Here is a 15,553-nt window from a genome sequence, read left to right as displayed (position 1 = left end):
TTAAACCAAAGAGTGTAACAAGAAATGAAGAAGGACACCATATCATAATAAAGGGGCCTACCCAACAAGAAGATCTAACAATTGTAAATATTTATGCCCCAACTTGGAAATATGCAAATATATACATCAATTAAAAAAAACACAAAGAAACTCATTGATAACAGTACAATAATGGTAGGGAATTTTTAATACCCCACTTACAGCAGGGACAGATCATCTAAGCAGAAAATCAACAAGGAAACAATGGCTTTGAGTGACACAACAGATGGACTTAACAGATATATTTGGAACATTTCATCCTAAAGCAGTAGAATACACATTATTTTTGAGTGCACATGCAACATTCTCCAGAATAGATTGCATACTGGGTCACAAATCAGGCCTCAACTAGTACAAAAAGACTGAGATCATACCATGCATATTTTCAGACCACAAAGCTATGAAACTTGAAGTCAACCACAAGAAAAAATTTGAAGAGACCATAATACATGGAGGTTAAAGAACATTCTACTAAAGAATGACTGGGTGGCTCAGTCAGTTGAGTGTCCAGTGCTTGATTTCGGCTTGGATCATGATCTTGCAGTTTGTGGCTTCAAGCCCCTCATTGGGCTCTGCACTGACAATGTGGAACCTGCTTGGGATTCTGTTTCCCTTTCTCTCTGCCTCTCCCTCTATTTCTTTCTAAAATGAGTAAATAAACATTAAAACAAAAAAAGAATGAATGGGTTAACCAGGAAATTAAAGAAAAAACTTTAAAATACATGGAAGCAAATGAAAATGAAAACATGACAGTCCAAAATCTCTGGGGTGTAGTAAAAGCTGTCATAGGAGGGAAGTATATAGCAATACAGGCCTATCAAGAAACAAGAAAAGTCTCAAATATACAACCTAACTTTACACTTAAAGGAGCCAGAAAAGAAACAGCAAATAAAGCCTAAAGGCAGCAGAAGAAGGGAAATAATAAAGATTCAAACAGAAATAAATGATAGAGAAACAAACAAACAAACAAACAAAAAACACATCAGAACAGATCAACAAAACTAAGAGCTGGCTCTTGCAAAGAATTAATAAAATCAATAAACCCCTAGCCACACTTATCAAAAAGAAAACAGAAAGGACCTAAATAAACAAAATCATGAATGAAGGAGGAGACCTCACAACCAACACCATAGAAACACAATTATAAGAGAATATTATGAAAAACTATATGCCAACAAACTGGGCAATATGGAAAAAAAATGGAGAAACTCCAGTAAACACATAAATGACCAAAGATACAACAAGAAGAAATAGAAAATCTGAACAAATTGATCACCAGCAAAGAAACTGAATCAAATAAAAAAATCTCCCAACAAACAAAAGTCCAGGGCCATATGGCTTTCCAGGGGAATTCTACCAAACATTTAAAAAAGAGTGAAATCAAACTGTTTCAAAAAATATAAATGGAAGGAAAATTTCCAAACTCATTCTATGAGGCCAGCATTACCTTGATTCCAAAACCAGGATGAAGGGAGAATTCTCCACTAAAAGGGAGAATGAGCACAGATATAAAAATTCTCAGTAAGATACTAGTAAACTGAATCCAACTGAACATTAAAAGAACTATTCATCATGATCAAGTGAGATTCATTCCTGGGCTGCAGGGTAGATTCAATATTCAAAAATCAATCAACATGATATACCACATTAATAAAAGAAGACAAGAACTATATGATCCTCTCAAAAGATGCAGCAAAAGCATTTGACAAAATATAGTATCTATTCTTGATAAAAAGCCTTTGGCAAAGTAGTGATAGAGGGAACAATACCTCAACATCATAAAGGCCATGTAGGAAAGACTCATAGCTAATACCATCCTCAATGAAGAAAAACTGAAAGCTTTTCCTCTAAGATCAGGAAAAAGACAGGGATGTCCACTCTCAGCAGTGTTATTTAACATAGTACTGGAAGTGCTAGCCTTAGAAATCACAGAGCAAAAAGAAACAAAAGGCATCCAAATTGGCAAGAAAAAGTCAAACTCTCACTATTTGCAGATGACATGATACCTTATGTAGAAAACCTGAAAGACTCCACCAAAAAACTGCTAGAACTGATACAGAAATTCAGCAGTCACATGATACAAAATCAATGTACAGAAATCTGTTGCATTTCTATACACCAATAATGAAGCAGCACAAAAAGAGAAATCAAGAAGTTGATCCCATTTACAATTATACTAAAAACCATAAGATACCTAGGAATAAACCTAACCAAAGAGGTAACAGATCTGTGCATGGAAAACTATAGAAAGCTTATTAAAGAAATTGAAGAGGACACAAAGAAATGGAAAGACATTCCATGCTCATGAGTTGGAAGAACAAATGTCGTTAAAATGTCTATACTACCCAAAGCAAGCTACACATTTAATGCAATCCCTATGAAAATACCAGCAGCATTTTCCACAGAACTAGATCAAACAATTCTAAAATTTGTATGGAAACATAAAAGACCCCAAATAGCCAAAGCAATCTTGAAAAAGAAAAGCAAAGCTGGAGACATCACAACTCTGACTTCGAGCTTTATTACAAAGCTATAATCATCAAGAGAGTACGGTACTGGCACAAAAACAGACATGTAGATAAGTGGAACAGAACAGAAAAACCCAGAAATAGACCCACAACTATATGATCAACTAATCTTTGACAAAGCAGAAAAGAATATTCAATGGAAAAAAGACATTCTCTTCAACAAATGGTGTTGGGAAAACTGGTTAGCAACATGCAGAAGAATGAACCTGGACAACTTTCTACATCATACACAAAAATAACTTCAAAACGGATGAAAGACCTAAGTGTGAGACAGGAAACAATCAAAATACTGGGGAAGAACATGGGTAGCAACCTATCTGACACTGGCCACAGCAACTTCTTGCTAGACATGTCTCTGGAGGCAAGGGAAACAAAAGCAAAAAATGAACTATTGGGACTTCATTATGCCAAAAAGCTTCTGCCCAGTGAAGGAAACAGTCAACAAAACTAAAAGGCAGCCCATGAAATGGGAGAAGATCTTTGCAAATGACCTGATAAAGGGTTAGTATCCAAAATCTATAAAGAAATTATCAAACTCAACATCCATAAAACAAAAAATCCAGTTAAGAAATGGGCAGAAGATATGAACAGACATTTTTCCAAAGAAGAGATCCAGACAGCTGACAGACACATGAAAAGATGCTCACCATCACTCATCATCAGGGAAATAGAAATCAAAACCATGATGAGATACCACCTCACATCTGTCAGAATGACTAAAATGGACAACACAGGAAACAACACATGTTGGTGACAATGTGGGGAAAGGGGAACCGTCTTACACTGTTTGTGGGAATGCAAACTGGTGCAGCCAATCTGGAAAACAATATGGAAGTTCCTCAAAAAGTTAAAAATAGAACTACCCTATGACCCAGCAATTGCACTACTATATATTTACCTAAAGGATACAAAAATACTGATTTGAAAGGAGACATACATCCCAATGTTTATAACAGCATTACCAACAATGGCCAAGTAAAGGAAAGAGCTCCAATGTCCATTGACTGATGAATGGATAAAGATGTGATGTGATGTGTGTGTGTGTGTATGTGTGTGTATGTGTATACACATATATATAATGGCATATTACTCAGCCATCAGAAACAATGAAATCTTGCCATGTGCAACAACATGGATGGAGAGAGTGTATTATGCTAAGCAAATAAGTCAGTCCCAGAAAGACAAATATCATGATTTCACTCATATGTGGAATTTAAGAGAACAAAACAGATGAACATAAGAGAAGGGAAAAAAATAAGAGAGAGGGAGGCAACCCATAGGAGACTCTTAACTATAGAGAACATGGGGCGCGTGGGTGGCTCAGTTGGTTAAGCATCTGACTTTGGCTCAGGTCATGATCTCACAGTTTGTGAGTTCGATCCCCGTGTTGGGCTCTGTGCTGACAGCTGAGCCTGGAGCCTGCTTCAGATTCTGTGTCTCCCTCTCTCTCTGTCCCTCCCCTGCTTGCTCTCTCTCTCTCTCTCTCTCTCACACACACAAAAATAGTACATAAATGTTTAAGAAAAAACTATAGAGAACTGAGGGTTGATGGAGGGGGGTGGGGGGGATGGGCTAGATGGGCGATGGATATTAAAGAGGGCACTTGTCAAGATGAGCACTGGGCATTATATGGAAGTGATGAATCACTAAACTCCACTCCTGGAACCAATATTATACTATATGTTAACTAACTAGAATTCAAATAAAAACTTAAAATAATAAAAAATAGATGATGGGGATTAAGGAGTGCACAATATAGGTTGTTATAGGGAAGTGATGAATCACTACATTTTACACCCGAAACTAATCTCATGCTGTGTGTCAACTAAATAGAATTTCAATAAAAATGCACAAGAAAGAAAAAAGAAAAAAATTAATAAAATACATTGGTACATTTAATTAATTAGTATAAAGTGATAAACATTCTGCTTATATTTGGCTTCCAGAGAACATGAAACAAGTTGGAAGGCAAGAACAGCATGGAAGATGGGTATAATGTATTACAAAATGGGTAACATTACCGTCCTATTTGGGAGGAGAAGAGACAATAGACAACTTTCAATTTTGTCAGCAAAAACTGTTAAGTATGAACCCTAAAATCTGAGGGTAGAATAGGCATAAACCAGAAAAAAGTCCAATATATTAAATAACATATCATTATATTATAATTGTATCAATAATTATATTAAGTATTTAAAAGGATTACACTCTGCTATTGAAAGATTGGGAAGAAAACAACAGATTGAGTTTAAAACAAAATCCAGCTATATCCTGTTTACACCTAAATTTCCCTGTGGCCAGAAGCCTGGTTATCCAGGGGCAACACTGTTCCCAGTTTCTCACATATTCTTTCAGGGATCTTATCTATTTTGGTGTATGTGTTTGTCTGTGTGTGTACACATGCACAAATATACGTTTATGTACATGGATTTGTGTACTTTTTAAAATTTAAACAAGCTTTTTATTTAAAAACAGTTTGAGAGGTGCCTGGGTATCTCAGTCGGTTGAGCATCCGACTTTGGCTCAGGTCATGACCTCAAGGTTCACGAGTTTGAGCCCCAGGTCAGGCTCTGTGCTGACAGCTCAGAGTCTGGAGCCTCGTTCAGATTCTTTGTCTCCCTCTCGCTCTGCCTCCACCCCCACCCTGCTCATGCTCGCTCTCTCTCCCTCTCTCTCTCAGAAATAAATAAACATTAAAAATATATAAAAATAAAAATAGTTTGAGATTTACAGAAAAATTGTGAAGATAGTACAGAGGGTTTCCCTACATTCCACACCATTTTTTTCTGGGAAGCTTGGATATAAATTTAATGTTCAAGAACAGAATTTCTCTTGCCTCAGTCCCTAAAGAATTACCCTCTTCTTCTCTCTGAGGTTTCTAATTCCTCTCATAGAAATCATCTTGTCTTATACGTGGCTTTACTACAAACTGCCTCAGCTCCTTTTTAGAAATAGCTTGTTTCTTAGTAATGTTAAAAAAAATATTTCTGGGGCGCCTGGGTGGCGCAGTCGGTTAAGCGTCCGACTTCAGCCAGGTCACGATCTCGTGGTCCGTGAGTTCGAGCCCCGCGTCGGGCTCTGGGCTGATGGCTCGGAGCCTGGAGCCTGTTTCCGATTCTGTGTCTCCCTCTCTCTGCCCCTCGCCTGTTCATGCTCTGTCTCTCTCTGTCCCAAAAATAAATAAAAACGTTGAAAAAAAAATAAAAAAAAAAAATAAATAAAAAATTAAAAAAAAAATTTCTGAAATACCATATGGTGGACTCGAATGTATTTTATCTTTAAAGAAAAACACATAAACAGTACACAATCATAAATTAAATTAAAAAGAGAAACTCTTCCCTGTGCCCCCAAAGTGGTCTTAAAGTATCTGTGTTGCAGCTACACATCAATTCAATGACCACGAGGAAAGTGAAACTTGTTGCCGCTTGTAATTCATGCCCGGCTGAGATCAATCTACAAAGCAGTAATATTTCATCTGTAAAGTGTGTTGCCCCAATCCTGATTTATAAAATAGTAATTATAAAGATATTTTACATATTTATAAGCGTGACACCCAAAAAATGACAGTGTTAAAATTCTTTTGAAATAACGCATAAGCAGACGTGCAATTTAAGCAAAAATTTTTTAAATTTAAAATTTTCAAATTTTAAATATATTCAAAAAGTATATTCAAATTTTAAAAATAATTAAAAATAAAAATCATTACACTTACGTTTTTCCATTCCATTCCACAATCTTTGTAAAGTCAAGGTAATTATCTTCTCCCGTTAGAAAAACATAGTCTCCATCATTAGTCCCATTTTTCTGAAAATAAGTGAACACGATCATTTTAAGAAATTGTGGTGGTTAATTTTACGTGTCAACTTGTCTAGGCTACGGTACCCAGTTGTTTGGTCAAACACTAATTTAGATGGTGCTATATTTTGTACATGATGAAGATTTACAATCAATTGGCTAAGTAAAAGATTACCAACGATAATGTGGGTGGACTCATGCAATCTGCTGAAGGTTTTAAAAACAAAATCTGAGGTTTGCTGGACAGAAAGGAATTCTCAGTTCTGCAATGTAGAATTCCTGCCTGAGTTTCTAGCCTGCCAGCCTGTCCTAGGGATTTCAGACTGGCCACCTGCTGCGCCACAACTGCACAAACCAATTCCTTAATACATATAAATCTCTTGGATAGATAGATACTACAGATGTAGCTAGAGCTCTCCCATTGATTCTGTTTTTCTGGAGAACCCTAATTGATACAGTAACTGAGAAACTTAATCTTCACAAAACTAACCTAGTTGAGGCTAACTGCTACATAACACTGAAGCAGAACTAAGATATAGAGTGACTGTTTGACTAAATGCCATATTAACCATACTACTACTTTATGGTTTCAAAAAGTTTGAGCCCAATTAAATAATGAACAAAGGATTTGAAGAGACATTTCTTCAAAGAAAATATTCAAATGGCCAACAAGTACATGAAAGGATGCTCAACATCATCCGCCACTAGAGAAATGCAAAGCCAAGCCATAGTACTATTTCACACCCACCAGGATGATGCTAAAAATGTTTTTAAACATAAAAAAATAAAGGAAAAGGACAAGCGCTGGTGAGGATGTGGAGAAATCGAGGCCCTTGGGCACTGGTGGTGGGAATGGAAAATGATGCAGCTGCTGTGGACAGTAGTTTGGTGGTTCTTCAAAAAGTTAAACACAAACCCAAAATTCTATGACCCCAAATTCCACTCCTCCCTATATATTCAAGAGAATTCCATTCCAAATATATATCTCAATGTCCATACAAAAACTTGTACACAAATGTTCAGAGCAGCATTATTCATAAGAGCCCACGGTAGAAACAACCCAAATATCCATCAACTGATGAATACAGTGTGGTATATCCATACAATAGAATATTACTCACCCATAAAAAGGAATAAAGTGCTGATACGTGCTACAACATAGATGAATCTTGTAAACATAATGCTAAATAGAAGAAGTCAGATACGAAGGTCATATATGGTATGATTCCATTTACAGAAATGTTCAATTGCCAGAGATGGCTCCAACCTCTTGGCCACCATTTGTATAATAGTGGGCATGTGTGTTCAGTTTTTTAATTTTATTTTTTGCCTAACCAAGCCAGACTCCATTCCCAAAATGCCCTTCCTCTCGGGCTCTGAGGAAGCTCTCACACAGAGAGTTCTGGCTCTTCTCCTTCAGCCTGGCCTCCTGCTCAGCACCAGCAGTCTCAGCACCCCACGGGGCAGGTGAGAGGTTGGGCAGGTGTGGGAGGTTACTTATGTTTTGTTTCAAACAAAACAATAATCTTACTTTTCTTTACAAAAGCAAAAACAAAAAAGACACAAACCTTTTAACTATTAAAAAAAGTTCTATGGACTCATAGGCAAATCCATAGAGACAGAAAGTATAGATTAGTGGTTGCCAAGGGCTGGTGGAAGGGGAGAAATGGAAGTGACTGCTAACAAATGTGTGGTTTTTTGGGGAGGATGATGAAAATGTTCTGAAATTTGACAGCGGTGGTGGTGGTTGTACAACCTTGTGAATATACTAAAAACCACAAAATTGTACACTTGAAACTGGTGAATTATATGTAAGTGAATTATATGTCAATAATGAAAAATAAGAAAGCATAAGTCCAGGGCCAGGACCCTACTGTAGGTTAGCTGCAACAAAAGAAAGTTGTATTAACATAGTCCCATTATTTCTTTCTTTAAAAAAAAAGTTTTTTTTAACGTTGATTTATTATTGAGAGACAGAGCATGAGAATGGGAGGGGCAGAGAGAGGTGGAGACACAGAATCCGAACCAGGCTCCAGGCTCTGAGCTGTCAGCACAGAGCCCAACGCGGGGCTCGAACTCACAAACCGCGAGATCGTGACCTGAGCCGAAGTCGGATGCTCAACCAACCGAGCCACCCAGGCGCCCCTGTCTCTTTCTTTTTTTAAGTTTGTTTATTTATTTTGAGAGAGAAAGAGAGAGAGAGAGAGTGTGTGCACATGTGCACGCATGAGCAGGGGAGGGGCAGCGAGAGGGAGAGAGAGGATCCCAAGCAGGCTCTGCACTCAGAGCATGGCTTAATCCTACGAACCATGAGATTGTGACCTGAGCCAAAGCCAAGAGTCAGAAGATTAACCAACTGAGCCACCCAGGCCCCCCAATATATACTTGGGGCTTTCAAGAAAGCTTTCTTCACTTATATATTCTCTCCAAGTTACACTTCTTAAGGGCACATACAGATAATCTATACAACTTTACAAATTCTCTATGTGAGGTTGGAGCTTTGATATCTGGGAAATAGCATGGGTGCTAGTTCCTCTATAATAATAAAGTAATAAGAGCTAACAATTATTGAATATTTATAATATTCCTGGCACTGGTCTAAAATTATAGTATGAATTATCTCATGAAATCCTCAGAACCACCACATAAAGCAGTGTGGTTGACAGAAATACGTCCACATTCTAATCCCCAGAACCTGTGAATATGTTGCCTAACATGGCAAAAGGGACTTTGCAGATGTGATTAAGTTAAGGATCTTGAGATGGGAAGAGTATCCTGGACTACGTGGGTGGACCCAGGTACTCCAAGTTTTCTTACAAAGAGGCAAGGGGCCAGGTCAGAGTAGTAGGTGTGATGACAAGCAGAGGTCAAAGAGACTGTGAAGATGTTTCCCTTTTGGTTTGGCAATGGTGAAAGGGGTGCCCGCCAAAAAAAGGCAGGCTGCCTCTAGAAGCTGTGAAATTCAAGGAAGTGGATTTTCCCCTAGAGCCTCCAGAAGGAACACAGCCCTGACAACACCCTGATTTTATGGCTATTGAGATCTAGAACTGGAAGATGATAATTATATTTGTGCTATTTTAAGCCCCTAAATTTATGGCCATGTGTAAAAGCAGCAACGGGAAACTAATACAGACATGCACCATTTTACCCTCATTCTATAGATGAGAAATCTGAAGCAAGGAGAAGTTAAATAACTTGTCCGGATCACTCAGCCAGCAAATGGTGGAGCTAGGTAGGACTGAAGCCCAGCTATGTAACCCCACACTCCACAGGCCGATCTGCTTACCAGGCTGTGGGCCTCATTCATTTATTAGCAACCACTTAGCGAACGCCTACCATGTATCTAGCACTGTATATCAGTGAACAAAATGGACACAAATTGCTGCCTTTGTGGTACATCCACTCTAATACATTATAATTGTTTTCATTTTTTAATGTTTATTCTTAAATGCATATGATGTGACAGGCACTTTGTAGACAAACTAAGAATAATAAAATAACCAAAGACTGTTTTACTTTCATTGCTCTAGGCTATCTTTGGAGGTTTTTCACAGATATATTTTTGGGTATTAACACAGATGCATTTTGGGATAACAAGTTGATGCAATGTACTTGTGTTCTGTTTTCTTTTTAAAATAGGTTTTTCAGGGTGCCAGGGTAGCTCAGTCGGTTAAGCATCTGACTTCGGCTCAGGTCATGATCTTGTGGTCCGTGAGTTTGAGCCGCACGTCTGGCTCTGTGCTAACAGCTCAGAACCTGGAGCCTGCTTCAGGTTCTGTGTCTCCCTCTCTGCCCCTCCTCCACTTGTGCGGCGTCTATCTCTCAAAATAATAAACATTAAAAAAAATAATAAAATAGATTTCTCTTCTGATTATAGAAATAATACATTCTTCTGAGTATAAAAGTAATAAATTCTCATTAGAAAATACAGAAAGATGTATAAAAAGGTGTCAATTATTCATCATTTTCCTAACCAATGGAAAATACTATTTGTATTTTGGTATGTTTCTTTTCAGTATCTTTTCCACACAAGATTTGTTTATAGAACTAAGATATATATGCGTAATATACATACACACAATTTTTATACATAAACACAATTATGTATGTATATATGTTTACATATATATATACATGGACACATATATATATACATATATGTGTGAATATATATATATCCTGTATACATATATATGTGTATGTGTATGTGTATGTATACACACACACACACACACACACACACACACAAATTGTGTATTTTCCTTAGCATATTTTATATGTTACCAAAAGTTCTTCATAGGTATACTTTAATCACTCCTCAACATTATGTAGAAATAATTAACTATTCTCTTATTGTTGGATATTTAATTTTGATTTTTTGCTACTACAAATAATGTTGTGTGAATGTTTATGTATCTTTATGCCTAAAAACCTTGTCAATATTTTTGTTTTCTACACTGACTCATAAAAGTAAAATTACTAGAGAAAAGAACATGAACATGTTTAAGCCTTTTGATACATATTATCAAGTTGCTCAAGGTCATCCAGCTGGAGAGTGGTGGAAATAGTGTGGTAAATCAGTTTACATTCCCCAAGTTACTTTTGCTAAGCTTTGTTAATTAGATGAACGACCCCCCCCCAAAAAAGTATAGGACTTGTCTTTTTTTGCACTGAGTTTGAACGCTTTTTTTCAAATAATTCAGCTCTCTGCCTTAAAAAACATTCATACCCTTTGTGAATTCTCTTCTCATGTTTTTTGCCTTCTTTGGTTCTTCTTTCTGTCACTTAGCATTATTTTGCCAACTATATCAATATATCAATATGGACCACATCCATAATGGTCATGTTGTGCTTCCCACATGAAGTTTTACATGACTTTAAGATATGATAAAGGGCTGCCCGGTTGGCTCAGTCGGTTAAGCGTCTGACCTCGGCTCAGGTCATTATCTCACAATTTGTGAGTTCACACGCTGCATCGGGCTCTGTGCTGACAGTTCAGAGCCTGGAGCCTGCTTCAGATTCTGTGTCTCCCTCTCTTTCTGCCTCTCCCCCACTCGCACTCTGTCTCTCCCTCTGTCTCAAAAATAAATAAACATTAAAAGAAAAATTTTTAAAAAGATATGAGAAAGAACTTCTCTTTAGGAGCAGCAATGTGAACATTACAACAACTTAGAGAAAAATTCAAATACTCCACATAAAAAATGCTGAACCACCAAGGCCCTTGGGTAGCTCAGTTGGTTAAGCAACCAATTCTTGATTTCTGCTCAGGTCATGATCTCACGGTTCGTGAGTTCCAGCCCCATGTCACTGATAGTGCACTGAGAGTGCAGAGCCTGCTTGGGATTCTCTCTCTCCCTCTCTCTCTGCCCCTCTCCTGCTTTCTCTTTCTCTCTCTCTCTCAAAATAAATAAATAAACTTTAAAAAAAAGCCAAACCACCAATTTAAAAAATGAAGGGATGTTATTTCCTGAAGTCCTCCCCTTAACTCAGATCTAGCCTAAGCAAAGCAGTTAAGCATTTAAATGTTTCACAGTAATTCAGAAAGGGTTCTCTCCAATTGTTTTCTGCCCAAGAGTCAGACATGCATGTGAATGCTTCCCTGTCTCTTGCTGGAACCTTTGTTATTGAAGGACAGTCGGGAATAAATAGGTTTTGTGTTATCGGGGTAGGGATGTGGGCTGGATACAAGGAACATATTATGGCAGGAGATGGAGAGGTGCTCTGAGACAGACTACCACAGTCATACCACTAGTGTGATGTCAGCAAAACCCCACGCCCCCTCCACCGAAGGACCAGCTGGACTGGCTGAGCTCTCAAAGACACTTTCTAACGGCTGTATATTTTATACACGCAAGACCCACACTTAGTGGGAGGTGCTTGAACTCTCTTACATGGAGGAGAACAGAAGTGCCCTAATATCAGTAGGTAAAAATATGCTGACTGGCCCCGCTATGAAGTAAGAGCATGTGATATTTAACCAGACCCCTTTTTCTCAAAAGCTCTGTGCCAATGTTCTACATTCACTCATCCTGTTCATTCTCACACGCTGTCCCTCCCCATTAATTGTTTGGCTGTTTCCTACTAGAAGGAAGAGCGTTCAACGCGTTAACCAAGGTTTCTCTCTTCATTGCATGTAGCGGAGCAGATGGTGCAGGCACGCAAGCCTGGGGCATCCGAGGGGGATGCTGGCATGACACCAGCAGAACTAAGGAAAGATTTTCGGAAGGAGGGTACTTCCTCAGCCTATCCTGGTCTTTGAATGAATGACAGCTCAAGTGTGAACTTTTGTGCCGTTGGCTAAAGAATCAGTATTTGACCAGAGCAGATGGGACAAACTGAACAGAAACACTGCCTTTTTACCAACCACACGCAGACAGTCTGTTTGGCTCCCAAATGGAAAAGATACAGCAGTCATGTTAATTCAGGGTCATCTTGGGAGCCAGTCATGAAGGGAAAAAGGAGTAACAGTTCCTGACATGTGTACTGTGATTTAGGGTTTATGAAGCATTTTTATGGACTTCTCAGCCTTTCAAAACAATTTTTGAAGTGTGGATACTTTTAGCCTCAAGTTACACATGATGAAACTGAGGTTTAGAAATAGCCCCATAGTTATTAAGTGAAAAAAGTCAGAACATAAATCGAGGCACTCTGATTCCAAGTCTTATGCTCTATTCCTGGACGTGGGAAATGCACTCAAGGTACGAATCTAACTGAGCGATGGTACAGAGCTTTGTGGAGATACGGTGTCTACAAGGAGCGACAAAGGGCAAGGCAGCGAGATGAATAAATTAATAAACAAATAAACACATAAAAGAATACAACCTTGCTTTGGGAAAATAAAAATTCCAATTCGTTAACCAGTCCATAAATGTGGGTTACATTTTAAAAAGATACAAAAGGATCTTAGTTACAAGTCAGTAATGTAAAAACAACAACAACAAAAAGCAAGCTATACAATGAAAAATTACCTGAAAAATACTGAGGTTTTAGGAACAGGATCTACCTTGCAGGTGGACAGAAACCACTTGGACCCAAAGGGCCTTAAAGTAACCTTTGTTGTATCTCTGTTGGAAATTCACCAGATATTTTTTTCCAGAAGGGATGTCTAGTCACAGCTTAAGAAATCAGTGCTTCCTCTGGTTTTATGGAAGCTGGGCTCCTTTTAGATGGGATCTTCTAAAATTTTTTAAAATGTTTATTTATTTTTGAGACTGGGGCAATAGAAGGGGCAGAGAGGGAGGGAGGGAGACAGAATCCGAATCGGGCTTCAGGCTCTGAGCTGTTGGCAGAGCCCGATGCAGGGGTCAAACTCACGAACTGAGAGATCATGACCTGAGCTGAAGTTGGCACTTAACCGACTGAGCCACGCAGGCACCCCAAGATGGGATCTGCTAGACAGCATCTATCAATTCTGCTCCCCTAGAGGGAAGGATTCAAGGTGAGTTGAACCCTATTTCTAGGACCCCTGCCTCTTACATAATGTTAAGAACTTTTTCACTATTATGTTTGAATGGCTTCTAAGTTTTGTATACCCTTGAATGCACAGGGCAGCATTATCACCATCTGCCCTAGAGGAACACTCTAGGATATAACAGGATAAGAGTAAGATTCTTGAGTAGTGAGAACCAGAGAATAACAACAAATTTAAAGGTGAGGAAATTCATCACAATCTCAGACCCCACCCTTAACCTGTCACTTTCTTCTTGAGTTAAGTTTGTCATTAGCAACCTCCCACTATCCATTTTACTCAAGTGCTTTCTGTTTTTTGTTTCTTGGTATGGGGGACAGATAGAGGGGAATGTGGATTTTTAAAATTGCTTTTAATTTTAGTTCATTTGAAACTCATACAGCAATAACATATGCTTTGAATAATAAATACTTGAATGTTGATATATTTTTTATTTCAAGCCAAAGTGAATAAAATCTGCAAGGAACCACACAAAATTCCACTTATAAGCATAAGAAATCATAGATGAGGGACACAGAGTTTCAAATTATCCATTCTCTTTCACGAATGACATGTCTGAAAATCTAACACGTAGCTCCCACCTCTAACGGACTATCATGTTCCTACTTAGTTTCTTGTCTCTGTCAGGCTAATGCATGGGTTCAGCCCCTAGGTCATCAATGAAGACTTGGCACCTATCACTGAAATTTATGATAGTTTGAAAGATTGCACCTGATTAATGGCACACTCACACTCTGTATTTTTCATAGCTGCCCTCATTCAAAGTCACTGCTGGCGGCATGCCGAAATTGTGGGAGAAGGGTTTTTTTCCCCCACCTAAAAAACTAGAACACTTCCTTGTTTTTCACATACTCTACAAGACATCTAGAATTCCAAGCAATTTTGGTCTTTTTTTCTGGAAGACACTCAAAATGAAGATGAAATCTGGCTAGCAGCGCCCCTTCATCACCTGAATAAAGAGACTCTATGAGCGCCTGGGTGGCTTAGTTGGTTGAGCATCAGACTCTTGATTTTAGCTCAGGTTATAATCCGAAGGTCGTGGGCTTGAGCCCCATGTGGGACTCTGTGATGAACATGGAACCTAATTAAGATTCTTTTTCTCCCCCTCTGCTCCTTCCCCGCTTGTGCATCCATGCTCCCTCAAAAAAAAAAAGGATCTAAAAAGAAAGATCAACTTACCCCATAGTACAGGCCAAAATAGGGTGAGATCTCCGGCTTGAAAACACTGATGAGGGACAGGATCTCATCTTTGTAGCCCCAGAGCAGTTCGTCCACGGTGTGTGTCACAAAGAGCGTCTGCTGATAGGCCTTCAGCAGGGCCTCGATGAGCTCCCGGAGGAAGCGGAGCTGGGCCCATTCCATGGCAGTCTGAGAAACACAGGCAAGTTCAGATGGCACAGTTCCCACCCCACTCTACTATGGCCCCTTCAGCAAAAAGGGCTGGAAACTTAAAAGTAAATGTTAAGACTGAAGAGCTGCAAAGTCAGACAGAGAGATCCTCCTTGGCTACACGTGCACAAATGAGACTCTGCAGTTATTGTTCCTTTCTCAGTATTATATTTTGTAAGTGTGAGTGTAGCGTTCCCACTTGCAAGCTCTCCAATTCTCCCTGCACTGCAGATGCAACGAGAAAAACGCTTGTGAATACACTGGCATCTTTGGCCACAAGGGGGCGCCACTTCCCCTCTGATGGGAGCCAGAGATTGCCCGCACCCCCCCCCCC

The 15,553-nt window shown here is 38.8% G+C and overlaps 1 protein-coding gene across 1 annotated transcript in view; it reads right to left on the bottom strand.

Annotated features, from left to right (window-relative positions):
* SCARB2 (scavenger receptor class B member 2) overlaps positions 1-15,553 on the bottom strand; it is a 76,937-nt gene that overhangs the window by 22,108 nt on the left and 39,276 nt on the right. The window contains exons 4-5 of the mRNA XM_040480860.1: positions 15,010-15,198; positions 6,280-6,371 (exon numbers count right to left, since the gene is read on the bottom strand). Of these exons, the coding sequence (XP_040336794.1) occupies positions 6,280-6,371; positions 15,010-15,198 (281 nt within the window). The remainder of the gene's footprint in view (positions 1-6,279; positions 6,372-15,009; positions 15,199-15,553) is intronic.

Source organism: Herpailurus yagouaroundi, unplaced genomic scaffold (assembly GCF_014898765.1).
Source record: "Herpailurus yagouaroundi ecotype Mexico unplaced genomic scaffold, PumYag 28, whole genome shotgun sequence".
In the NCBI taxonomy this organism is placed as follows: Eukaryota; Metazoa; Chordata; class Mammalia; order Carnivora; family Felidae; genus Herpailurus; species Herpailurus yagouaroundi.
Note: the sequence above shows the minus strand (reverse complement) of the source record. Positions and strands in the feature narration are given on the sequence as shown.